Source organism: Bufo gargarizans, chromosome 3 (genome assembly GCF_014858855.1).
Source record: "Bufo gargarizans isolate SCDJY-AF-19 chromosome 3, ASM1485885v1, whole genome shotgun sequence".
NCBI lineage: Eukaryota > Metazoa > Chordata > Amphibia > Anura > Bufonidae > Bufo > Bufo gargarizans.
The window spans coordinates 530393317-530421198 of NC_058082.1; the positions used below are offsets into that span (position 1 = coordinate 530393317).

The window sequence follows — 27882 nt, forward strand, 5'->3', positions numbered from 1 at the left end:
ATGAAAAAAAATGGGATAAAAAAAGTCACACACACTCCAAAATGATATCAATTAAACGACAGATTGTCCAGCAAAAAATTAGCCCCCACACAGCTCAGTAGATATAAATATAAAAAAAGTTACGGGGTCAGAATATGGTGATGTAAAAAAAATAAAAACATTTATTTTTTCAAAGTTTACATTTATTTTTTACACTATTTAGACATTTGAAAAAAATATATACATATGAGGTATTGTTGAAATAGTACTGACCCAGAGAATGAAGGGCAGTTTTGCCACAGTCAAAATGCTGTGGGAACAAAACCCTCTTAAATGGGTTCAATTCCACCCAATTTGGATTTTTTTTTACCACTTCCCACTACATTGTATGCCATAATTAATGGTGGTATTAGAAGGTACAACTTATCTCGGAAAAAAAAAAAAGCCCTCATACACCTATGGAAATGTGAGTGACAGAAGATATTTTCTTGTCTCACGTCAGCTTAAAAGGCTGAAGTGCTTGTGACTTTAAAAAAATGGTTACATGTACTTCCTAGTCTGTTTTTCTCATTTTTAAATGCCATTGCGGTTTTAGCTGTCTGCATCTGGTGTCGTTTCCTTTTATAATATAAATTAAGTTCATGGTAACTTAGATTCTGAAGTTTGGTAAAGTTCAAAAGAACACATAGTGGTTGGATGAAGGATCAGGAATGTGAGGAGGTCGTGGAATGTTGATGTCGGGCAGCAGAGAAAGTGAAGAATGAGAAATGGGCAAATGTAACATTTGGAGGAAATTTGTATTTTGATACAAGTGTAAAACATAAGAATGACAGTGAGACAGAAAAGAAAATATGTCCGCCACCTTCAGCTCCCCCACAGTCATATTCTGGGATGATGGGTAAACCAGGCTGGACACGTACAATGTGTGGAAACCAGAATCCTGACTGGACGGAAACTTGTAGAGTATGTGGGGCACCTCGACCTAGACTGCGTACAGGACTCTATCCGGTCACCATACGTACTGGATTCACCCCACAAGTCCTACCACCTCCACTAGTGGATGGAGGAGGGGGGCCAGGAGACGGGGGAGACAATCAAGTCCCTCAGGCAACAGCACATATTGTGTTACTCCCCATGGAGTCTGAAGGACCAAATGGGACTTTTAGTTAGAATTCCTGACCCACTGACAAGACCTATGCCTGCCCACCATATGTTACAACAGATACAAGCCACATATAGGGTGACATGGGCTGACTTAAATGACTTAGTGGCCTTAAAAATGGGAGAATCACCATATAACCCTCTAAAAGAACAGTTACTGACTGAAAGGGTAAAATCTGCCCAGTCCTCATGGTCTGACTGGGAAAAAACGGACACATCGGGCATAGAATATTGCAGAATTTTTGGTAGATGGGCCAGGACAAAGGAAGATGAAAGTGCCCGTAGTTTAAAAGACCTAATACAGGAGACTAAAGAAGACATAGTGGCATTTGAGTCTAGACTACGGACAGTGTGGACAGACATGGGTTGGGATACCACTGGACCTATGGGACAGAAGTTACTGACATCTGCTTTCATGGAGGGACTGAGACCTGCCCTCCAGACAAAACTGAAGGCATGTAAGCCTGAATGGATGGTGACACTGAACAGCCGAGTGCCACATATAGACAGGGGAGGAGCCTTAAAGACCGTCTGGTCCACAGCCACTACACAACACCTAGCGGAGTGGGGACATGGCTTGATCGCAAACCCTGTGGCATGTTTACATGTGGTTCGTGCAAGGCATGCACAGTGTCCATGCCCTATGGACTACATAGGGAAAACAATCAGAGAAGTCAGGCGGCGCATCTGTGAGCATGTGAATGATGTAGCCAACAAGACCATAACTCCGGTCTCATCACATGTTAACGATGTCCATGGTGGTAACCCCAACTGTCTTAAATTCTCGATCCTGGAGACCATTCCCCCATCTCCTAGGGGTGGCGACTGGGATCGTAAAATTCTCCAGAAGGAATGTGTCTGGATACATCGGTTCAAGTCCCAGGCACCCCTTGGTATCAACAAGAGACTTACGTTCTCTTGCTTTTTATAACTTATGGGGAAGGATGTGCTCAGTTTGATCGCTCTGATCATGAACAAGCCTGCCCGGTAGTACAATGAAGCCCGGATAAATTGGCTGGATACGGGAAGTATCCAAATATTGACAGTTTAGCGTCAATCATCAAGTAGACGCACGGTGCTGCCCAGTATATGGGGCGTGCACTTATGTGAAATTTTGCTTGACATTGTCTGGTTTATTTTTGTTGTTCACACCAACCTTTCTTACATACCCTATCGTCCCTTCTATATGACTGACATGGCATTGTCTTTGCTGGTCTGATATAGCATGGTGGCATTTGGACCAAACATCTGCCTCCTCTAACACCTGTCATTTATTTGACTAAACAGATGATCCCCCTTTTCCATGTGGCCTTGTGGCCTTGTGCCACGTGTATGTCAGCAATTCAGGTTCGTACTGCATCAACTACATTACCTCAATAACTGGCATTAAACTGCAGTGAATGGTGTATATTTTAATATAAATTGTGTCTATCTATTTATCATTATCTAACTATATACAGGTGAAACTCGAAAAATTAGAATATCGTGCAAAGTTCATTCATTTCAGTAATGCAACTTAAAAGGTGAAACTAACATATGAGATAGACTCATTACATGCGAAGCGAGATATTTCAAGCCTTTATTTGTTATAATTTGGATGATTATGGCTTACCGCTTATGAAACCCCAAAGTAACAATTTTGAGGTACCCTTTGCTCAGGGGGTATGGATTAATTAGCTGACTAGAGTGTGACACTTTGGGCCTAGAATATTGAACCGTTTCACAATATTTTAATTTTAAGTTGCATTAATGCAATTCCTTTTAAGTTGCATTACTGAAATAAATTGACTTTTGCACGATATTCTAATTTTTCGAGTTTCACCTGTATACCTGAATACATCTAATCTCTATACATATATATCTTATAGTCTGGGTATTAATGATTGTACTGATGCAGACGACCGTAATTACCATATTCAGCACCCGAGGTCAATAAACCGGAAGTGACGGCCATATGCGTTCCAAAGGACCGGATATGATGCACATATGCGGTCCAGAGGACGATCTTGACGTTTGGGGATACATAAAAGCATCGGGTGTAGCAAATGAACGATACTAGGGCCCAGTAACCAGGATACAACGTCCGCGTGCGTTTCATGGACCGGATGTAAGATTTACATGCAGTCCAATAACCGGAAATGACGCACACGGACGTGTCCCGAAACCGGAAGTGGCGTGTCTGGCGTCTTAATGAGCGCCAAGTTTAAAACAGCTGAGGATGGGGTATTTAGGAAGGTTAGTAACTGAGTGTGTGAGCATCTGGAAGTACAGGATGATACCAGGACGCATGTAATGTAAGTAAGGACCCCTGAATTCAATCCAAGCTATAACTTTGATATACAATGGAGCGTTTATACTATATACTTTTACAGCGTGTGGATACTGTGTTGGCCCTCATCCCAATGGGCTCCAGGTCTATCTAACCGTCTAGGATACTAAGTAAGTGTCTAATAGACTCAGGGGGTGTAAACTTGAATAATTATGACTGTAGCTCTTACCCTGATATTTCTCTACCTTTTATCTACAGGTGGGATATATCAAATTATCCCCTCGGTTCTACACACATATCACTATCAGCGTCTCTGGTCCTGCGTCCTCCATCTGTACCTTGAGTATATCAATTACTATTATTACTTTGATGACGGTTTACCCATGACTGTTTGTTTACCCCCTGATGAACCTAGAAATAGGGAAAACGCGTCGGGGTTTTATGCAAACTAGCCCGGGAGCGTATATACAATACAACGCCCCTATTTGGGCCTCTTCGCGTGGTGCTATAGGGGATACCTACCTCTTTACACCACCAGCTTTTTGATTTAGCATTTACATGGGCTGTTGTCTTTACAGGTATATTATCCACCTGTGACACAGAAAATATTCGTCGTTTTCACGGGGTTCCGTGTTATTGTTCACTGAGAGGAGGGTGTACGTAGGGCAGTTAGTCCAGGTATGAGGACAGGGAGTCTCCACCCTCAGGGGACGTCCCTGGGCTAAGGATACATCTAGGGTGAGTGTAGGGATAGTATAGACACTCCAACACTCCCCATTTCTGCCCTGTGTACACCAACCTTCACAAATCGTATTAACGGTTGGTTACCCTGTTTAAACATTATTATATTTTTGATTATCATTTAATACCATTTGTCTCACAGATTTTTCACTAGGTGAATCACGAATGCGGTGTCATTTTATTAATATAATTAAGTAAAAGTTATGTTTTAAAGGGTCTAATTTTGCTGGAAAAGTAATGGTGACAACACTACCTCAGTTAGTTGCTGCTGCTAAGGGTTGTGGAACTAGACATGTCAACTAACAAATCCTCAAAAATCAATATGGTACAAGGACAACAGAGACCATGGTCTGGTCAACAGGGACAGACCAGACAGAGGAGGGGTGACTTCGGATGTTACAATTGTGGCAAACCTGGTCCCATACGCATAAATTGCAGATTACCCCCTCAAGGACAACAGGTGAACTCACAGTACCAGGGTTCAGTGCACACCCCTGGTCCGGTGACCTCACAATAGGAAGCCAGCAACCCTGTGTCCTTATCTGCCATGACTGCAGCAGCCGTGGGCTGCCAAATTGATACCAGTCCAGGTAGGCAACCAACAGGTTCCTTTCTTAATAGACATGGGGGCAGCCAAGACAGTGATCAATTCTGATTATATTAAGCCATTGCAGATAAGCACACAATGTGTCCCTGCATCAGGGTTCACAGGGGAAGTCTTCATCCCAGAGATCATACCTGTGAAATTAAAAATCAAAGACAGTACAGTGGTGACTCAGTTGTTAGTAAAACAAAATATCCCATTCAATTTGCTGGGTACTGACGTCCTGCAGGCACTGGGGGCTCATATTCACTTTAATGAGGATGGTACCACACATGTAGATATCCTAGCTTTACATCTGGAGCCGGACCAAAAATCCTGGGTGGTACAATTGGAACGGGACCTGCAGCCAGTCCCCGACAAATTGTGGGCAAAGGGTAAAACTGATATTGGCAGATTGCTTGTCACTCCTTTCATGTTACATTTAAAACCAGGATGTACACCACCCCGAGTCCGTCAGTATCCTTCGAGTCATGCACAAGAACAATCTGTGGTCACTCAGATTGATCAGTATGTTCAAATGGGGGCCCTGGTGGTGACTAATTCTCCCGCAAACAACCCCCTGTTTCCAGTCCAAAAAGAAGGCAGTAAAAGGCCAGCCTGTGACTTATAGGATGGTGCATGACTTACGGGAAGTTAATAAGGTTACTGTCCTGCAGACTCAAATTGTCCCGAACCCACACACCTTGTTTTCACAGGTCCCTCCAAGGGCATCGTGTTATACTGTGATTGACCTTGCAAATGCATTTTTCAGTGTCCCAATCCACGTGACATGTCAATATCTTTTTGCATTCACATTTAAGGGTAAACAGTATACATGGACAGTATTGCCACAGGGAGCTCAAAACTCACCCACTATGTTGATGATCTATTGTTATGTGTTCCTTACACACCTAAAATGCATCTCTGTCACTGTTGATTTTCCTTGCAGAAAATGGGTGTAAGTCTTCCAAAGACAAGCTGCAGTTTTGCCAATCCCGTGTTACTTTCTTCAGTCACTGTTTGTCAGAAGGTGCTCGGCACTTCACCGAGGAAAGAAAACAGGCTGGGAAGGACACCCCACTCCCTCAGGGGCCGAAGCCCCTCAGAATGTTTTTGGGACTGGTGTCCTATTGCAGACCTTGGATCCAGAATGCATCCATGTTGATGCAACCCCTTTAAGACTGCTTGGCCTCTGACCATTTTTCAATCAGCGGCCCTGCAGAGGATTCTTTTTACTCACTCAAATTGACAATTCTGTCAGCATCGGCACTGGGCATACGAGACTATGACAAGCCTGTTCTGCTCAGAACTTAGTGGCCAAAGTACCTCAATCCTGACCCAGAAACATGACATCAGACAAAGGCCGATTGTCTATTTTTCTGCCAGATTAGATCCAGTCTGACGCGGCGCCCCCTCCTGTGTCAGGGCGGTTGCAGCAGTGCAGCTGATGGTGGAAAAAGCTTCTGAAGTTGTACTTGACTATCCCCTGGTGGTACAGACCCCTCATGACATCCAAGGTATCCTTAGTCAGGTGAAACCAATGCACATATCCATGGCACGCCAACTACGTTTGCAATGTTCTTTACTCATGCCTCAGTCTATTAGTTTCAAGAGATATACTACTCTGAATTCTGCAACTCTCCTACCAATTTCGGATTCAACTCATACCTAATCCTGATTTTGAGTTTTTTGTAGATGGCAGCAGATACATGGGTGAGGATGGCTGATTTCATACTCGATATGCAGTGGTCACGCAACATGAGGCAGTATTGGCTGAACCACTCCCTCCTCACATGTCAGCACAGGAGGCTGAGTTGAAGGCAATCTCTGAAGCATGTAAAATGGCACAAGGTAAACAAGCAAATATTTTTACAGACTCCAGGTACGGGTTTGGTATTGCACATGATTATGGCCCTATTCGGAGAGCCAGGGATTTCCTTACCTCTGCAGGTCAACCTATAAAGAACAAAGACTCAGTGTTTGAACTAATGAACTCATTACTGCTTCCAGAGGAAGTAGCCATTGTCAAGGTTAAGGCACATACCAGACAACAAACCTGTGAGGCTAGGGGCAACAACAGGGCAGATGGGGCTGAAAAAAAGACAGCAGTGAAGCCTTGGAAACCCAAAGTAATCCCTGTCAGCGTCCTAGAGCCTCACCACATGTCTGAAAACGTGTTGATTAAACTGTCTGCACACCAGATGAAGGAGAAAAAAGCTCCTGGACTCAGAGAGGAGCAGTGCCGAATGGGCAGGGACTCTGGGAAGTGTCAGGAAAAATATGCCTACCCAGAGCCCTCTATCCTATCATGGCACAGGAGGCCCACGGGCCCACACACCAAGCAAAGGGTCCTATGGTGAGCACGGTACTGAAGAGATGGGTCAAACCAGGTTTCTCCACTATTGCCAGTAGATTTTGTACAAGGCTGTATGATCTGTGCTCTAAACAACCCTGGTAAGTATCTGATATTAACAAATGTCAAGATACACCAGTCGCCCGTCATGTGGTTGAATGCCACAGTGGTAATGCTTCCGTCATCAAATTTCAGGGCATTGACATTGTGAAGAAGGACACCACGAGGAGGTGATCTTGATCGCATTCTCCTACAAAAGGAGGCACAATGGATTTTTAGGCTGGGGACCATCAAGCCTAATGGTCTTAATGATGCCATTTCCTATGTTCCTTTTATTTGATTGTATCATAGGAAAAAAAAATTCTCGTCATTTTTTTTTTCTCTTCATATTTGTCTTTCACTAGATGACATGTATTTCTGAGATATGTGGTCATTTTTCTGCTATGACCAAAGAGTGATAAGAGTTTATTACTCCACATGGATTTACAGCTATTCATTCACATATATTGTTACTATATCAGTTACTCATTTACATATATTGTTTATCCATCATACATTTTAGTAATGTCATTTCTTTTAAACTATTATAGGTTTGATACTATTTACCCACCTACAGTTTCTCCGATTTTGCTCTTTGAGGACTGCTACCTGTCATATAGTAGACCGCTGATGGTTTCCTGATACTTTGTTATGATACAGCGCTTATGCGCTGACCCCCTGAGCACATTCCTATTCCTCCATAGCCGACAGCGGACCAGCCCAGTATGAATGGTTCATCTGGTGGATTGGCTGCCGGCTGGAGGTGTGTTCTTGGGGGCGTGGTGTTTGCCCTTTAAATCACGGCGTCTGCCTGGCCGCTTCGCGGCCATTACAGAGCAGAGACTATGTATACAATAAGCAGCACACCGTCTCCCACACTAGGATTCGGTGCTACCTAATAACAATCCTATGTAGCAAGCCGATTTTAAGTTCCTGATATCGGCCTTAGGCATTTTAGGTGTAGTAGCTACTTGGCTCCTGAGGAAGTGCATGAACCAGCTGCACAGAAACGCGTAGAGTCGTAGCTCAGTGTGTACAGACCTGCTGGTTGTTGGAGCGCATTTTTGCAAACACCAGTATTGGTCTGCGTGGTTTACTCACCTACATGTTGGATAGAGTTTGTGAGTCGGCATAGTGCACAGCCGCTCCTCTCACTATCCGCCACTGCTCAGTGACACGCCGGTCACTGGATAGCTTAATGGTTTGCTGCGTGTGTTATTTCCCTTATTGGCCTGGGATATTATAATATGATAAATGTCCCAGGGGATATAGCACACTTTAGCATCTATTTCTACCAGCACATAATAACTGTATAGGCAGCACCTTGCCGTTCGGAGCACCATATCCGATTATCAGTGCGGTGGTTTTAGTTATATTAGTCCGTCTATCCTTGTATGATATTTGTAATAGGCCTCCTATACATCACATTAGGTAGTGTCACCATTTACATATGAGGATACATCAATTTGGATAGACGGCTTAGTCTTAGTCATTTTATATAGGATTCACCCCTTTCCAATAGTAGCACTATTAAAATATTTATTATTTTGCTCCATTTTAAGCGTTCCTATTATAATTTTGTTTGTTATATCACAGGGACGTGTACCCATTATATCTAGCTCCTTAATTTGTTAACTCTAAACAACCCTGGACAGGTAATTATGACACCTAAGAAACATACACCTAGGCCATTTTACCCATTCCAGAGACTGAAAATAGACTATATACAGTTACCGAAGGTAGGAACATACAAATATGTGCTTGCGTGCGTTGTTCTCTTTTCAGGAAGGCCGGAGGCTTACCCTGTATCTACTGCAAATGCCAAGAATACTGCAAAGAAACTGGTCAGTGAGCTTGTGCACAGGTATAGAATCAGACAGAGGAAGCCATTTCACAGGGGAAGTGATGAGGGAGGTGATGGGAGCCTTGGGGGTCACTCAGGCTTTTCATACGATCTATCACCCACAGTCCAGTGGCTGTGTGGAGAGGCTGAACGGCACTATTAAATAAAAAATCCAGAAGGCTATGAAGGAGACCGGGAAGCCCTGGACTGAGTGCCTCCCCCTTGCCCTGTACTCCATCCGCACCACCCCAGGGAAAAGGTCTGGCCTATCCCCATATTAAATCTTGTTTGGTTCTGTACCCAAACTGGGGCTGTATTTTCCTCAACAGTTGCAGCTCCAGACTGACAGCATGGTCGGTTACATGAAGACCCTCACCTGCAGGTTGGAACACAATCATAAACAAGTGTTTGCTTCCATTCCAGACTCAGTGGAAGGGACCCAGTGATTGGGTTGTCATGGAAAGGCACATGAGAGACATTTGAGCCCATATTTGATGGTCCCTTCCAAGTTTTGCTAAAGACTGAGACTGCTGTAAAAGTTGAAGGAAAACCCAACTGGATACACGCTTATCACTACAAGAAAGTCTTGGAACCACAGGATGAGGGTCCTTCTGTTGGCAGTGACTCTGACCTTGAGTGTGTCAGCAGTGTTTCATCCACTGAATGATGAATGAGACAATGCTTTGATACGGCACCATCAGTTGTTGTTTGAGGGGCTAAACAAAACTGAAAAATTGAGAGACTGTTGGATCTGTACTCACAGTCCTGTAAGTTCAGCCACTATGCCCTATTTTGCCATGCCCCTCAGTTTTTCTGAATTAACTGAACTTGCCAACTCTACTATCTTTTTCACAGGCATGATGCAGGTTAAGTCCAAAACTAAAAACAAGGAGGTACCCTTACCCGTTGAAGGATGGGCTGAGCCCCCCTGGCTCATGGTAAACAGATCAGGGCCACCAGTTGATTATAGCTCTACCCCCTGGAATGAGAACATGTGGTGCAATGTGTCATATTTTCCCAGTTGGACACACTGTTATTGTTTGCTAATACAGTTGAAATGTATGTCTTTTAGTCCGCATGACAAATTCGGCTGCAATGACTCTAACCCGAATAGCCTGGTACAGTGTGTAGGTATAGATCCTGTAAAGGGTAAGAATCTGGCCTGCAACAACTGTACCTTAGTTGATTTAATTGCTGGAATGACCTCTAACTCCTCAGAGGGTCAGGAAAAGGGACCGAAACTGGCAATAGGTGTCCATTGATTGATAACTCAGTTGTTTAATAGTACAGTGGTTGCAGTCCCAGAAAGTATATACCTAGTCTGTGGGCATAAGGCATACAAGTGGTTGCCCAGAAATGTCACTGGTTTATGTACAATTGCCCGACTTACTCCTGCAACCTTTATAATACCCCATTCTCAGGGCCAAAGATAATTTTTTTTTCCTGGGGTGGGGGTTCAGCTTTCTCAAATTATAATACTTTATCTAGCAGACACACCAGGGTTTGAAAAAAATATACCAGCAGCCATATCATTCCTAAACCAATCCTTTACCTTGAGCAATACCGATTTAGTTGTTTGACACCATATGGAAAAAACATTTTTTTAAAAGACTCGTAATTGGTACCTACCCACTCAAGTCTGGAGTGACAGTCTATGGCACGCATGACACATCACATGCTAGCTTACTCTTGTAATTTCCATAAGAAATTGCATTTCTTTATTGTTGAGGAGACTAGAGTGTGAGAGACTAGAAAACATACATCAAACCATGCAGCCTGCACAATAAGTGATGTGGACCAGCATGGTGGTGGCCAGTTCCCTCAATTCATAAGAGTCTGGGGGCTGGACTAAATATATGAATTGACACTGTCTGTAGCCTGGTGTGGGGGGTGGGGGTGGGCTTTGAATCTTCTTCTACTTACACTAGTGCTCCAGAGTCTCTGTCTGTCTCTCTCTCAAACTACTTATTTTTCTTTCTTCTCTCTCTCTTCTAATCTTCTGAGATCTCCAGGCTCTGTGCTCTGTCAGCCGCCGCCCAGGAGTAGCAGGCACGCGCAGGCAGGAAGCTGGCCGGGGTCCAGACATACGACAGGCGGAGGCGGAGCCTGAAGGCAGCGTGCATGCCATGTGATCATCAGCGCCATCCCTGCCTGGCTGCCCTGTGTGTGTCTGTGAGTTACTTCTGCCGCTGTACTTGCCCCCCTGCGCTGCCCGGCCCCGCCCTGCAGCCTCCATCACCTCTCTGTGTGCCGCACTGCCCTTGCCGCTATTGCAGGCAGCAGCACGCCCGGGCCGTTCTTTGGCAGGTTAGGAGGACAGACACTCGGGGGAAAGGGGGGGTTTGAACCCCCCTTCCCCCTTATCTACGCCCCTGCCCATTCTGACATAGATATAAACTCTGTCTGTACCAAAACACACTCTATATCAAAGAGCTAAGGACGAGATACGCCATGTAGTAAAGGGGGACGGTAAACCCCATGTAGTAGAGATGAGCCTTACCAATAAGTTCTTCAGTACCTTGTTTCTGTACCCCATGGTAATGCAGATGTGGGACAAGCTAGTGGTGGCAACTGATTATTTGGATGATCGGATATGGGAGGTGTTAAAACTCATGGACGCCTCTAACATTGTCCAGAATCAGATAATCTTTGTCACCAATCAGCACACCTTGGTTTTGGACTACCTGACAGCAAAGAAAGGAGGTATGTGTCAGATTGTAGGACCTGCTTGTTGCTATTATATAGATCCCCAAGGTAACCTACAGGTAAAATTTGGAATAGAAAAGATGAAAATCATGAGAGACAAATGGTTACACGAAAATAGTGCAGACAAAGACTCGTGGTAGGGAGACACATTTTCCTTTCTCAATCCTGCCAACTGGTTCAAAGGGCTGGTTGGTTGGCTAATGGGGCTTATTCAAACAGTAGTACAAGTAGTGCTAATTATGCTAGTCATTTACATAATCAAGCTTATGCTTATGTGTATTCATCAAGTTTGTAAAAAGGAGAAGAAACAATATTTAGACCAGGGCCATTTCTTGGACCGCTGTCAGAAGTGGGGCGCCAGCAGCGAGGAGGCTCCTTGGCCGGTGTAGCGACTGCCACACACACCACACACTGTAATGTAATGACATGCAGGATGGCGGCAGCCTTCTCTCACCTCCCATCTACTTTATAGACTCTGTTATAGTCATCTGTATTGCCGTCCTCAGGAGAGGGAGAGATGTGTCTGCTGGGATTCAAACCCACAACCTTCTGTATCAGAGGTAAAGCACTTACCCACACACCTTTAAGAGCTGCATAGCCACTAACTTAAAAAATATGATACTTCTACTGTAGACTCTGTTATAGCTGTTATAGCCAGTGTACATCTATACACATGTCAGCTGCCCCAACACACCCAGCACTGCTATATCTCTATATGACAGCTGCCCCAGCACACCCAGCTCTTCTACATCTATACACATGACAGCTACCCCTGCACACTCAGCTCTGCTATATCTATATATCACTAAGTGTTACTATACAGTAGATAGATATATAGAGATATAGCAGAGCTGAGTGTGCAGGGGCAGCTGTCATGTGTATAGATGTAGCGGGGCTGGGTGTGCTGGGGCAGCTGTCATATATAGAGATTTAGCAGAGCTAAGTGTGCTATGGCACTATGATACTGCACACTCAGCTCTGCTGTATCTATACATCTCTAAGTATTAATATACAGTAGATAGATATATAGAGATATAGCAGAGCTGAGTGTGCTGGGGCAGCTGTCATGTGTATAGATGTAGCAGAGCTGGGTGTGCTGGGGCAGCTGTCATGTGTATAGATGTAGCAGAGCTGGGTGTTCTGGGGCAGCTGTCATGTGTATAGATGTACAGCTTGTCGTTGCCTCTGGGCAGCCTGGCACACATGAGCGATTACATGCTGCAGTTTCTCGGCAACGACCACATTTTATCTTGCGCTGATTACTGGGTGGCCACGCTGGTAGACATGCTGCTTGTGGAATTCCCACCTGACAGCGGGGGCACAGTGGAAGCAAAAGGCAAAGGCAGAGGAGGAGGAAGAGGTCGCCAATGCAGCTGGGACACCACCAGCATCTCAGAAGGCAGGGTTAGCATGGGCGAAATGGGGAAAAGCTTTGTCAGCAGGCCACAACAACCAGCACCACCAGCTGATATGGAACATCTTAGCAGGAGGCAGCATTTCAGCAACATGGTGGAGCAGTATGTACACGCCTACACGTACTGAATGATGGGTCTGCCCCCTTCAACTTCTGGGTCTCCAAATTGGGCACATGGCCTGAGCTTGCACTTTACACCTTGGAGGTGCTGGCCTGCCCTGCAGCCAGTGTATTGTCTGAACGTGTGTTTAGCACGGCAGGAGTCGTTATCACAGACAAGCACAGCCGCCTGTCCACAGCCAATGTGGACAAGCTCACGTTCATTAAAATGAACCAGGCATGGATCTCACAGGACTTGTCCGTACCTTGTGCAGAATAGACATGTATACCGGCCTTACCCAGCCATTGTTATACTCCAGCGCAATTGTTCATTGTTGTATTTTTGATATTTCCCACTCTTTTGGGGTGTACCCTAATTTAAACAAAAAAATAATATTTTAAACTAAAAACCAGTGTTGGCGACCTCCTCCACCGCTGCTTCCACCTACACTGCTACGTCCACCGCCTCCTCAACCTCCTACTCCATATGGACCTCCATGTCATAGATCAAGATTATTATTTTTAATTTTTACGTATTTTATTTTATGTCATTTCACTTATTTGTCTGATTGTTGGGTGACATATCCCAAATTTTTGGCTGCGACTATACCCCTGCTCTACATTGTGGACAGGGAAATACCTTTCACAAATTCGTCTGTTACATTGTTGGGTGAAATTCACCAATTGTTGGCTGTGATATATCCCTGCTCTACCTAGTGGACAGGGAAATACATTTCACTACTTCATCTGTTACATTGTTAGGTGACAAATGCTCATCTTTTGCACTAGAAAGTACATTTGCGGCCTACACTGCATTTAGGACAGTACGAAAGGTGAGGCCAGAACAAGTACAGGCTATAGTAGATTAGGGGGCAAACAGTGCCTACAGTTCTATCCCATTGTCTCCCACCCAGTCCCCTGTTGAAAGATCAGAATTGGCCCCTACAGCCCATGGCCATCTGTCTTTCAACTCACCCTCTTGCAAATCATGCAAGCAGTCTGAGCCCCAAGTCATGCAGCAGTCTGTTATGCTTTTTGATGACTCTGCTGGCAGGGTTTCCGTGGGCAATCCACATTGTCCTGCACCAGAAGTGGAAGAGATTGAGTACACTGATGCCCAACCACTTATGTTTCAGGATGAGGACATTGGAAGACCACCGCTTTTTGCAGTCTGCAGACCGACAAGGAGGGCAGTGGTAAAGAGTGGGTGGAAGATGATGTGGAGGATGATGAGATACTAGACCCGACATGGAATCAAGGTCATGCGAGTGACCTGTCTAGTTCGGAGGAAAAGGCGGTGGTCGCACAGAGGCACCAGCACAGCATAAGAGGGAGCAAGGTGCAAAAGCATCTGTTACATTCTTGAGTTATCACAGGTTATATTTCCCAATGTTTTGGGGTCTACCCAAATTTAAACAAAAAACTAAAAATAATAAAATAAAAAACCTAACCAAAAACCAGTGTTGGCTACCTCCTCATTCTCCACCGCCGCTTTCACCTACACTGCCACATCCACCGCCTCCTCAACCTCCTACTCCATATGGACCTCCTCCTCCTATATCAAGATTATTATTTTTACGTATTTTATGTTATTTTAAGTAATTTCATTATCCACATTTGTTTGCCATGCTCTTAACCACATTTTGCTGCCATTTTCAGCCCTCTGGCCCTTTCCATTACTTTTTTTACAGCCATTTTAGTGCTTCAAAGTTCGGGTCCCCATTGACTTCAATAGAGTTTGGGTTCGGGGTCAAGTTCGGGTGCTGAATTCAAACTTTTTTGTGAAGTTTGGACAAACCCGTCGAACCTCGACATCCAGGCGTCCGCTCATCTCTATCCATGAGTACTCATAATTAATGGGCAACAATAATTTGGAACTCAGCATAAATTAGAGTAAGGGGTGTGGGGGGTTAAATCTTCCCAGGGGGTCATTGACACAACATAAAAACATAGAAACATAGAATGTGTCGGCAGATAAGAACCATTTGGCCCATCTAGTCTGCCCAATATATCTGAATCCTTTGAATAGTCCCTTTAATCTTTCCTGGTAAGTTTTATCCTGCAATCCATGTACTAGTTTAGTAGCTCTTCTCTGAACTCTCTCTAGAGTATCTATATCCTTCTGGAGATATGGCTTCCAGTACTGCGCACAATACTCCAAGTGAGGTCTCACCAGTGTTCTGTACAGCGGCATAAGCACTTCACTCTTTCTACTGCTTATACCTCTCCCTATACATCCAAGCATTCTGCTTGCATTTCGTGCTGCTTTATTACATTGTCTTCCCACCTTTAAGTCTTCTGAAATAATTACTCCTAAATCCCTTTCATGCAGGCTGCCATGGTAACTGATCGGAGCCCAGTGATTACACTGCAGGGGCTACAATCAAAAGGCAGAGGGAGACATATCCCACTGCCTTACCTCACAGATGTCAGTGACCACCCTAAAGTACAATAGGATAGATTTATTAAAACTGGTGTAAAGCAAAACTGGCTTAATTGGCCATAGCAACCAATCAGATTCCATTCATTTTTCAAACCTCCTTTGGAAACTTAAAGATGGAATCTGATTAGTTACTATGGGCAACTGGGCCAGTTTTCCTTTACCGGTTTTGATTAATCTCTCCCAATGTGTCTAGGCCTGACTGTTGTCAAATGTTTTTGCCAATTCTAACTAAAGGTTGATTCAGCCTCATACTGGGTTGCATAAGACATACTGTATAAGAATACATTGTCTAAGAACCTAAATTAGACAGCATATCCCTGGTAGTCTCTCTTGAAACTAGGAAATTGTACAGCACAAAGTAGAATTGCTACTATTCTATGAGGGTCTTTATTAAACTAGTGTAAAGTAGAACTGGCTTAGTTGTCAATTGTTATGACCAGCCCCACGTGACCAACTCCCTCTAAGGACGATGTCTAAGCACACCTCTATTGTTCCTTGATACCTCTGATGGTGAGCAGAGACTTTTCCGAGGGGTGTACCAGGAAGTAGACACAAAGGAATCGGGACCAGAGTGTGAACCCACTGGACTGTCTTCCAGGTGACACAATACACCCAGTGGATGATGGGAGGCCAGAGGCTGATCAGACAAAAGCATAGTCAGGATACGAAGGCAGAAGTCAGGGCAGGCGGCAGTCAGGCAAAGTCCATAAACGTAGACCAAGGTCAGGGCAGGCGGCAATCAGGCAAAGTCCATAAAACATAATCCACAATCCGGTACACAGAATGACAAGAACCAACAGAACACCTTCACTCAATCAGGAAACTAGACAAGGTGCTTTTAAATTTCTCCTGCAGACCAGCTATAGACAGGGGAAGATAGAGGGTATGCGCAGGCTGCCTCACAAAGGGAGGAGACATGCCCGCACACACCCTAAATACACACAAGGGAGCTCTGAGCCAGAGTGCAAACTCTGCTCAGAGCCAAGAGAAAAATGCTGGTGGCAAGTATGCAAACCACAGCTAAGAACCCCGCTGCCCGCCCCTATGAGCACGGCGTGCAGCGGTGGGAAGGAGTGAAGAAGCCCGGTGACTGTACCTGCATGTGGGGACAAAATTGCAGGTATGGGGGGAGCTGGGTTAACACCAATAGCAACCAATCAGATTCCTCCTTTCATTTTCCAAAGGAGCTGTCCAAAATGAAAGATTAAATCTGACTGGTTGCTATGGTTAACCAAGTCAGTTTTACTTTACACCAGTTTGATAATTGGCCTCCTATGTATTTTTATTTATTTTTTTACAAAAAAAAATAGGTGGATGGTTTTCTAGATATAATTTTTGGAAGTCACTCTGCCCAGGCTTTAATTTCCCCACTTGACTTTTTTACTCCATGTGTGCCCCCATGGTCGCGGCCACCTGAGAGGTCAGCGCCTTTTCCTATAGTATACAAACACAGCCACTGATGCTGGATTGAAGGTTGGTCATAACTCCTGGATACAAGCAGTGTAAAATGAATCAGCCCCAAAATGGAAAATCACAATGCATTAGTAAGGGCCTTGTTTTAACTTTGTATACATAACAAACACCTTTTTCTGAAGTAAGACAGCCCCATTATAATGATAAGTGCCATGCTCTTTTGTTGTCATCTTTTCTAGGGCTATAAAGAAAACAATAAAGCTTTCAAACTGTCATTCTAAATTCTACAACTACTATTAGGCTGAGTTCACACGGGCGAGATTTCCGTGCGGGTGCAATGCGGTAGGTGAACGTATTGCACCCGCACTGAATCCGGCACCATTCATTTCAATGGGGCTGTGTACATGAGCGTTTTTTTCACGCATCACTTCTGCAATGCTTTAAAATCGCAGCATGCTCTATATTCTGCGTTTGTAACGCAGGACAGGCCAATAGAAGTGAATGGGGTTGCGTGAAAATCGCAAGCATCTGCAAGCAAGTGCGGATGGGGTGCGATTTTCACGCACGGTTGCTAGGAGACGATCGGGATGGAGACCCGATCATTATTATTTTCCCTTATAACATGGTTATAAGGGAAAATAATAGCATTCTGAATACAGAATGCATAGTAAACTAGCGCTGGAGGGGTTAAAATAATAATAATAATAATTTAACTCACCTTAGTCCTGTGGTGAGCATTAATTACAGGACCTTTGATGACGTTACTCCGGTCATCACATGGTACGTCACATGATCTTTTACCATGGTGACGTACCATGTGATGACCGGAGTGACGTCATCAAAGGTCCTGTTCCTGTAATTAATGCTCACCACAGGTCCTATTCAACAAAGGAGATAGAAGGAGATGCTGGGCCGCGATCAAGTGGACTAAGGTGAGTTAAATTATTATATATTTTTTTTAACCCCTCCAGCGCTAGTTTCGTATGCATTTTGTATTCAGAATGCTATTATTTTCCCTTATAACTATGTTATAAGGGGAAATAATACAATCTACAGAACGTCGATCCCAGACCCGAACGTCTGTGAAGAAGTTCGGGTTTGGGTACCAAACATGCGCGATTTTTCTCACACGAGTGCAAAACGCATTACAATTTTTTGCACTCGCGCGGAAAAATCGCGGGTGTTCCCGCAACGCACCCGCACATTTTCCCGCAACGCCCTTGTGAACCCAGCCTTAAACTACAAGATAACATCTTTGCAGCTGCAGTATATAACAATGAGTTCCCTAGCTTTATAGAAGGTCCTATTGTTTTTGTAGAAGGACAATTTTTTATATTTGATTTTCAATGGCATAGTACTGCCAAAATTTTACTTTGTCATAGTACATAAAATTGAGCCAGACTAGTTATTTAACCATTTGACAACCAGCGCCTTAAATGTATGTCGGAAGTTGTCTCTTTAAAGACGTTACCCTGTCCATGCGAGTACCATAGCCTCTGGATGCATGCTGTTTCACACAGCAGACATTATGGGTAATGTATATAATCAGTAATAACATCAGTTGCAGACATTTAACCCCTCAGATGCAGTGGTCAAATGTGACCAAGTCATCTGAGTGCTGAAAACGTGGGAGTGCTGTGATGGCTCCCTGTACAATTTTCCTTTTTTAGGTTACCTTCAATCAACAATTATGTATTTATTACCTGTTCTGATAGGATACCGGCCAGTCAAAAACGCTGCTCTACTTGGGGTACATAAAGAGGCTGCAGAAATGTGTTGAGTCAGTTTCACACCTTCTCTGGCCAGTCTATCAATGTTTGGAGTCCTGAAATGTCATGAAAATTTTAATTAGCACAATCAAATAATCAAACTGTTAAATAGATTTAAAATTATTATCTCCTGTCTGCATCTGTCACTGAAATGTCATCACTTTCTGCTTCAGAGACCACAGAGTCCTTCCTCCTTACAGGCTCATTGTAGTCACAGACAAGAATTTAAACAGGGATCAGAGAGAGAGATTGTTCCATGAAGCCACCATAAGGATCACGGAGGCTCAGTGGGGTCCTGAGTTTAAATCTATCCAAGGTTAACATCCAGCTCTCAAGGGGGGGCCAGAACAGAAGCGCTTCCATCAATACAGATGGAAGCGCTCATTGCTTTTCCCTTTATAAGATGCAGTAGAAATAATGTCTCTTTTCCCACTTTTCAGCTTTTTCTCTCCACCCTCCTATACTAACATTCTCCGAGATGGAGAGATGATTGTCATCTCACTAAAGTATTACATGCTGCCCTTAGTGTACAAATGTAATCTAGATTTTTTTTTTTTTTTTTTGGCAGCAGTCTTATGTAAATGTAAAATGTGAGAGTAGATGATCAAGGCAACCACCTGCAACCTCAGTAAATCGTACCAGTGAATAAAGGGAAGGGTCTCTGTATCTGTTCGTGTTTTCCTATGTTCGTGTTTTCCTATATTTGCAATCTATGTATATTTAATTAAGTATTCTTGCATGGCAAGACCACTTACTGTTATCTCACATACAGTTGCAAGAAAAAGTATGTGAACCCTTTTGGAATGATATGGATTTCTGCACAAATTGGTCATAAAATGTGATTTGATCTTCATCTAAGTCACAACAGTAGACAATCACAGTCTGCTTAAACTAATAACACACAAAGAATTAAATGTTACCATGTTTTTATTAACCCCTTCCCGACCGCAATCTGTATATATACGTGATAGCTGCACATGCCCCGTATATAAACGTTCTGGCAGCTCTTTAATCCAAGCGCTGCAAAGCGCTTGGATTAAAGCTTCTGCCCCTGCCCTGTATGCTGTCACGGACAGAATACAGTGCAGTAATGCCGGCAAGGGACCAATCAGAGTGGTCCCTTGCCGGCAATCAATCCGATTGGTTAGTCTGTGCAGACTAACCGATCGGATCGCGGCAGTGAAAACATGCCGATTTCAGGCTCTGATCTGCGCTCTGCAAATCAGAGCCTGAAATCAGTGTCCTCGTGCCCCCCCGATCTATGCAGCCCCCCAACTGTGCAGCGCCCCCCCGCCCGATCTGTGCAGACACCCCCCCAATCTGTGCAGCCCCCCATCTGTTCCCCATCTTCCACAGTGCTGCCCCCTTCTTGAGTCCGCCCCCTGCTGGCGTGACACCCTCCCCCCCTTCCAGCACTGCCCCCCTGCTGTGTTTGACGGCGGCGGCTCCATTCCGGAGCCACCGCCATCATCAGTGTCAGCGGCAGCGGCATCCATGGGGTTAATAGAGGGAGGGGGCTCCCTCTCTCCACAATGCCATGGCAACCGGACGCTTTGCAAAAGCGTCCGCTGTTGCCACCTACAGGGCATCTGAATGTATTACACTTTGCAAAAGAAAATAAATAAAAATGTAAAATTAAAAAAATAAATTGCCTTTTCCTATAAAAAATTAAAAATTAAAAAACTACACATATTAGGTATCACCGCGTCCGTAACGACCGTCTCTATAAAGATATCACATGATAGACACTGTCTGATAAACACCATAAAAAATAAAATAAAAACGGAGTAAAAAAATGCCATTTTTGTCACCTTACATCACAAAAAGTGCAACAGCAAGCGATCAAAAAGGCGTATGACCCCCAAAAGACCAATCAAACCGTCACCTCGTTCCGCAAAAATTGATACCCTATTTAAGACAATCTCCCAAAAAAATAAAAAAAAGCTATGGCTCTCAGACTGTAGCGACACTAAAACATTATTTTTTTGGTTTCAGAAATGCTATTATTGTGTAAAACTTAAATAAATAAGAAAAAGTATACATATTAGGTATTGCCACATCCGTAACGATCTTCTCTATAAAAATATCATATGACCTAACTCCTCAGATGAACGCTGTAAAAATAAATAAATGAAAACTGTTCCAAAACAGCCAATTTTTGGGTCACTTTGCCCCATAAAGTATAATAATGAATGATCAAAAAATCCTATGCACCCAAAAATGGTACCAATAAAAACCTCAACACTTTCTGCAAAAAACGAGCCCCTGCACAAGACGATCGGCAGAAAAATAAAAAGCATATGGCGTTCAGAAATCCAATCCAGCACAATCTGCCTTCCAAAAACCGTATGGCATTCCTTTCCTTCTGCGCCCTGCTGTGTGCCCGTACAGCAGTTTACGACCACATGTGGGGTGTTTATGTAAACCGCGGAATCAGGGTAATAAATATTGAGTTTTGTTTGGCTGTTAACCCTCAAATGTGTTAAAGAAAAAAAAATTATAAAATGGAAAATCTGCCAAAAAAGTGAAATTTTGAAATTTTCCTTTAATTCTTGTGGAACGCCTAAAGGGTTAACAAAGTTTGTAAAATCAGTTTAGAGTAACTTGAGGGGTGTAGTTTCTACAATGGGGTCATTTATGGGGGTTTCCACTATGTAAGCCCCACAAAGTGACTTCAGACCTAAACTGGTCCTTAAAAAGTGGGTTTTGGAAATTTTCTTAAAAATTGTAAGAATTGCTTCTAAACTTCTAAGCCTTCTAACATCCTAAAAAAATAAAATGACATTTCCAAAATGATGCCAACATAAAGTAGACATATGGGGAATGGTAAGTAATAAATATTTTATTAGGTATGACTTTCTGTTTTAGAAGCAGAAAAATTGAAATTTGGAAAATTGTGAATTTATCAAAATTTTTGGTAAATTTGGGATTTTTTCATAAATAAAGGTGAAATATATTGACTCAAATATATGACTATCATGAAGTACAATGTGTCACGAGAAAACAATCTCAGAATGGCGTGGATAAGTAAAAGTGTTCCAAAGCTATTACCACATAAAGTGACGCATGTCAGATTTGTAAATTTTGACCTGGACACTGGGGCATCAATGACCCTTGGTCATGAAAGGGTTAAACACACCATGTAAACATTCACAGTGCAGGTGGAAAAAGTATGTGAACCCTTGGATTTAATAACTGGTTGAATCTCCTTTGGCAGCAATCACTTCAACCAAATGTTTCCTGTAGTTCCAGATCAGACGTGCACAACGGTCAAGAGTAATTCTTGACCATTCCTCTTTACAGAACGGTTTCAGTTCAGCAATATATTTTTGGGATGTCTGGTGTGAATCGCTTTCTTGAGGTTATGCCACAGCATCTCAATTGGGTTGAGGTCAGGACTCTGACTGGGCCACTCCAGAAGGGGTATTTTCTTCTGTTTAAGCCATTCTGTTGTTGATTTACTTCTATGCTTTGGGTCATTGTCCTGTTGCAACACCCATCCATCTTCTGTTGAGCTTCAGCTGGTGGACAGATGACCTTAAGTTCTCCTGCAAAATGTCTTGATAAACTTGGGAATTCATTTTTTACTTCGATGATAGCAATCCGTCCAGGCCCTGATGCAGCAAAGCAGTCCCAAACCATGATGCCCCCACCACCATACTTCACAGTTGGAATGAGGTTTTGATGTTGGTGTGCTGTGGCTCTTTTTCTCCACACATAGTGTTGTGTGTTTCTTCCAAACAACTCAACTTTGGTTTCATCTGTCCACAGAATATTTTGCCAGTACTGCTGTGGAACATCCAGGTGCTGTTGTGAAAACTGTAAACGTGCAGCAATGTTTTTTTTGGACAGCAGTGGCTTCTTCTGTGGTATTGTCCAATGAAATCCATTCTTGTTTAGTGTTTTACGTATTGTAGATTCACTAACAGGGATGTTAGCATACAGCTATGCCAGAGACTTTTGTAAGTCTTTAGCTGACACTCTAGGATTCTTCTTCACCTCACTGAGCCGTCTGCGCTAAGCTCTTGCAGTCATCTTTACAGGACGGCCACTCCTAGGGAGAGTAGCAGCAGTGTGAACTTTCTCCATTTATAGACAATTTATCTTAATGTGGACTGATGAACAGCAAGGCTTTTGGAGATACTTTGATAACCCTTTCCAGCTTTATGCAAGTCAACAATTCTTAATTGTAGGTCTTCTTTTGTGCGAGGCATCATTCACATCAGGCAATGCTTCTTGTGAAAAGCAAACCCAGAACTGGTGTATGTTTTTTATAGGGCAGGGCAGCTGTAACCTACACCTCCAATCTCATCTCATTGATTGGACTCCATTTGGCTGACACCTCACTCCAATTAGCTCTTGGAGATGTCATTAGTCTAGGGGGTTCACATACCTTTTCCACCTGCACTGTGAATGTTTACATGGTGTGTTCAATAAAAACATGGTAACATTTAATTATTTGTATGTTATTAGTTTAAACAGACTGTGATTGTCTATTGCTGTGACTTAGATGAGGATCAGACCACATTTTATGACCAATTTGTGCAGAAATCCATATAATTCCAAAGGGTTCACATAGTTTTTCTTGCAACTGTATATATTCTTATTGTTATAGCCAAATTTACCACTAACTCCTCCCACAGTTTTTACACTACATAGACAGTAATATACCGAAACGTGTGGATTGTTCCCGATTGGTGTGCTATTACTTTTGCGGAATATTTAGCCGAATGGTTCATGAAATATTGGTGTTTTTGTGACGAAATTGGTCCCATAGGAATTAATGGCGGAATGTTCAAAACTAGAGTGGGAGCTGACAAAAGCTAGAGTGTGAGCTGAAAAATCAGGACATGATTTCTATACTGCCACCACTCCCTCATTTTCAAGCTCAACTACACAAATCTTATTTCAAAATGTTCAGCAATCCCTGCTGCCACTACGGCTAAGCCATAGTCCTGATAGTTTTCACAATATGGCCATTTGTTTGCAACTCACACCTCCCATTGACATTAATTGAAACTCCACTCTAGCCACCTCAAATTTGAGTAGCAATTTATAAACTGCGACTGTGCCTTCATTTTTAATATTTCAGAAACATACTATGCATTGAAATGTAGGTCTGGGTCTTGGGATTCTCACAATATAAAGCTCTTCGCTGTAGGATTTATAGTTTTTAAAACTAATACAATTTGAAGATGGCAACTGCCAGTGAAGTGAGCAATTTGGAGCAGTTTGTTTTTAACCGCTCTTCTCTGCCCTATTTGAAATCTAATTATGAATTTGTGACAGTTTGGCCGGCTTCTGGTCAAAGGTTTGGAAATAAGTTTTATACAGTAGAGAGTATTTGAGGTGTTTCAACTAACTACATTTATGAAAAGAAATTAGAGCTGTGTGAATATCATCATGCCATCTAAAGGAAAGAGATCTAAAGCTGCAAAGATACGCTGGACTAAACTGGACATTTCAGACCCACGCTTTCGGGATCCAGAGCCCCACAGCAGCATAGTGGAAATGGAGGTTTGTGACATTCGGGATCTGAAGCCCCATAGCAGCATAGTGGAAATGGAGGTTTGTGACAGTGAATGTGCCCAGGAGGTACATAGTGAACCTGTGGTGTCATTCCCATGTTCAACTCAGTGTCAAGTTCAAGAGCACAGTGACAGTGTGATGGGCACTTCTGAAAACCATGGCATGCAACAACCATGTGTACAAAGTGAGATATCTGTGCAGGCATCATTTCATCGGGGTCATCATGGCTATGGAAGGTTAAGGAAAAAACAGTGTGCATGGCTCTGACATTTTTGGCATACCACAGGGAGCTTGATGATGTGAGGAAGGTTGATCTTGATCAAATACTGAAGAAGGGCAACAGCTTGTATGGCACAACAATAAAACAGCTAAAACAAAGAAATGTCTATCAGCACCAACACTTGACAATTGAAGAAGTACCCCTCAGAGTCAACACAGACAAATAGGAGTATAATGTTGTTAAATCTCCAGTGTTATCGGGATGTCTGAGAGCCACGGTATTCGGTGACAACCAAGGTTGGTTTGTTGATCTCTCCACAAGACTTCAGTGCCTCAATGCAGAAGTTACACATGCACTTTTTATAGTAGTGCCATTTTTCATTGCATTGTTCAGAGACAAGTCTGGGAGATATGGACTGTTTGATTCTCATAGTCAAAATAAGGATGGACTTCCTGCCACTGGAAAAGGAAAAGCTGTTATGATTAGAGTTGAGCGGACACCTGGATGTTCGGGTTCGAGAAGTTCGGCCGAACTTCCCGGAAATGTTCGGGTTCGGGATCCGAACCCGATCCGAACTTCGTCCCGAACCCAAACCCCATTGAAGTCAATGGGGACCCGAACTTTTCGGCGCTAAAAAGGCTGTAAAACAGCCCAGGAAAGGGCTAGAGGGCTGCAAAAGGCAGCAACATGTAGGTAAATCCCCTGCAAACAAATGTGGATAGGGAAATGAATAAAAATAAAAATAAAATAAATAAAAATTAATCAATATCAATTGGAGAGAGGTCCCATAGCAGAGAATCTGGCTTCACGTCACCCACCACTGGAACAGTCCATTCTCAGCTATTTATGCCCCGGCACCCAGGCAGAGGAGAGAGGTCCCGGAACAGAGAATCTGTCTTCATATCAGCAGAGAATCAGTCTGCATATCATAGCAGAGAATCAGGCTTCACGTCAGCCACCACTGCAACAGTCCATTGGCATATATTTAGGCCCAGCACCCAGGCAGAGGAGAGAGGTCCCGTAACAGAGAATCTGGCTTCATGTCAGCAGAGAATCAGTCTGCATGTCATAGCAGAGAATCAGGCTTCACGTCAGCCACCACTGCAACAGTCCATTGTCAAATATTTAGGCCCAGCACCCAGGCAGAGGAGAGAGGTCCCGTAACAGAGAATCTGTCTTCATGTCAGCAGATAATCAGTCTGCATGTCATAGCAGAGAATCAGGCTTCACGTCAGCCACCACTGCAACAGTCCATTGGCATATATTTAGGCCCAGCACCCAGGCAGAGGAGAGAGTTCCCGTAACAGAGAATCTGTCTTCATGTCAGCAGAGAATCAGTCTGCATGTCATAGCAGAGAATCAGGCTTCACGTCAGCCACCACTGCAACAGTCCATTGGCATACAGTATATTTAGGCCCAGCACCCAGGCAGAAGAGAGAGTTCCCGTAACAGAGAATCTGGCTTCATGTCAGCAGAGAATCAGTCTGCATGTCATAGCAGAGAATCAGGCTTCACGTCAGCCACCACTGCAACAGTCCATTGTCATATATTTAGGCCCAGCACACAGGCAGAGGAGAGAGGTCCCGTAACAGAGAATCTGTCTTCATGTCAGCAGAGAATTAGTCTGCATGTCATAGCAGAGAATCAGGCTTCACGTCAGCCACCAGTGCAACAGTCCATTGTCATATATTTAGGCCCAGCACCCAGGCAAAGGAGAGAAGTCCCGTAACAGAGAATCTGGCTTCATGTCAGCAGAGAATCAGTCTGCATGTCATAGCAGAGAATCAGGCTTCACGTCAGCCACCACTGCAACAGTCCATTGTCATATATTTAGGCCCAGCACACAGGCAGAGGAGAGAGGTCCCGTAACAGAGAATCTGTCTTCATGTCAGCAGAGAATTAGTCTGCATGTCATAACAGAGAATCAGGCTTCACGTCAGCCACCAGTGCAACAGTCCATTGGCATATATTTAGGCCCAGGCACCCAGGCAGAGGAGAGAGGTCCTGTAACAGAGAATCTCTCTTCATGTCAGCAGAGAATCAGTCTGCATGTTATAGCAGAGAATCAGGCTTCACGTCAGCCACCAGTGCAACAGTCCATTGTCATATATTTAGGCCCAGCACCCAGGCAGAGGAGAGAGGTCCCGTAACAGAGAATCTGGCTTCATGGCAGCAGAGAATCAGTCTGCATGTCATAGCAGAGAATCAGACTTCACGTCACCCAACATTGGAACAGTCCATTGGCATATATTTAGGCCCCGGCACCCAGACAGAGGAGAGGTTCATTCAACTTTGGGTAGCCTCGCAATATAATGGTAAAATGAAAAAAAAAAAATAGGATTGAATGAGGAAGTGCCCTGGAGTACAATAATATATGGTTAAGGGGAGGTAGTTAATGTCTAATCTGCACAAGGGACGGACAGGTCCTGTGGGATCCATGCCTGGTTCATTTTTATGAACGTCAGCTTGTCCACATTGGCTGTAGACAGGCGGCTGCGTTTGTCTGTAATGACGCCCCCTGCCGTGCTCAATACACGTTCAGACAAAACGCTGGCCGCCGGGCAGGCCAGCACCTCCAAAGCATAAAAGGCTAGCTCTGGCCACGTGGACAATTTAGAGACCCAGAAGTTGAATGGGGCCGAACCATCAGTCAGTACGTGGAGGGGTGTGCACACGTACTGTTCCACCATGTTAGTGAAATGTTGCCTCCTGCTAACACGTTGCGTATCAGGTGGTGGTGCTGTTAGCTGTGGCGTGTTGACAAAACTTTTCCACATCTCTGCCATGCTAACCCTGCCCTCAGAGGAGCTGGCCGTGACACAGCTGCCTTGGCGACCTCTTGCTCCTCCTCTGCCTTGGCCTTGGGCTTCCACTTGTTCCCCTGTGACATTTGGGAATGCTCTCAGTAGCGCGTCTACCAACGTGCGCTTGTACTCGCGCATCTTCCTATTACGCTCCAGTGCAGGAAGTAAGGTGGGCACATTGTCTTTGTACCGTGGATCCAGCAGGGTGGCAACCCAGTAGTCCGCACACGTTAAAATGTGGGCAACTCTGCTGTCGTTGCGCAGGCACTGCAGCATGTAGTCGCTCATGTGTGCCAGGCTGCCCAGGGGTAAGGACAAGCTGTCCTCTGTGGGAGGCGTATCGTCATCGTCCTGCTTTTCCCCCCAGCCACGCACCAGTGATGGGCCCGAGCTGCATTGGGTGCCACCCCGCTGTGACCATGCTTCATCCTCATCCTCCTCCACCTCCTCCTCCTCATCCTCGTCCTCCAGTAGTGGGCCCTGGCTGGCCACATTTGTACCTGGCCTCTGCTGTTGC

The 27882-nt window shown here is 44.0% G+C and overlaps 1 protein-coding gene across 1 annotated transcript in view; it reads right to left on the reverse strand.

Annotated features, from left to right (window-relative positions):
* The window catches only part of LOC122930555 (arylsulfatase H-like), a 466223-nt gene that overhangs the window by 100242 nt on the left and 338099 nt on the right, over window positions 1–27882 (reverse strand). Inside the window, exon 3 of the mRNA XM_044284038.1 lies at window positions 18747–18868. Within this exon, the coding sequence (XP_044139973.1) occupies window positions 18747–18868 (122 nt within the window). The remainder of the gene's footprint in view (window positions 1–18746; window positions 18869–27882) is intronic.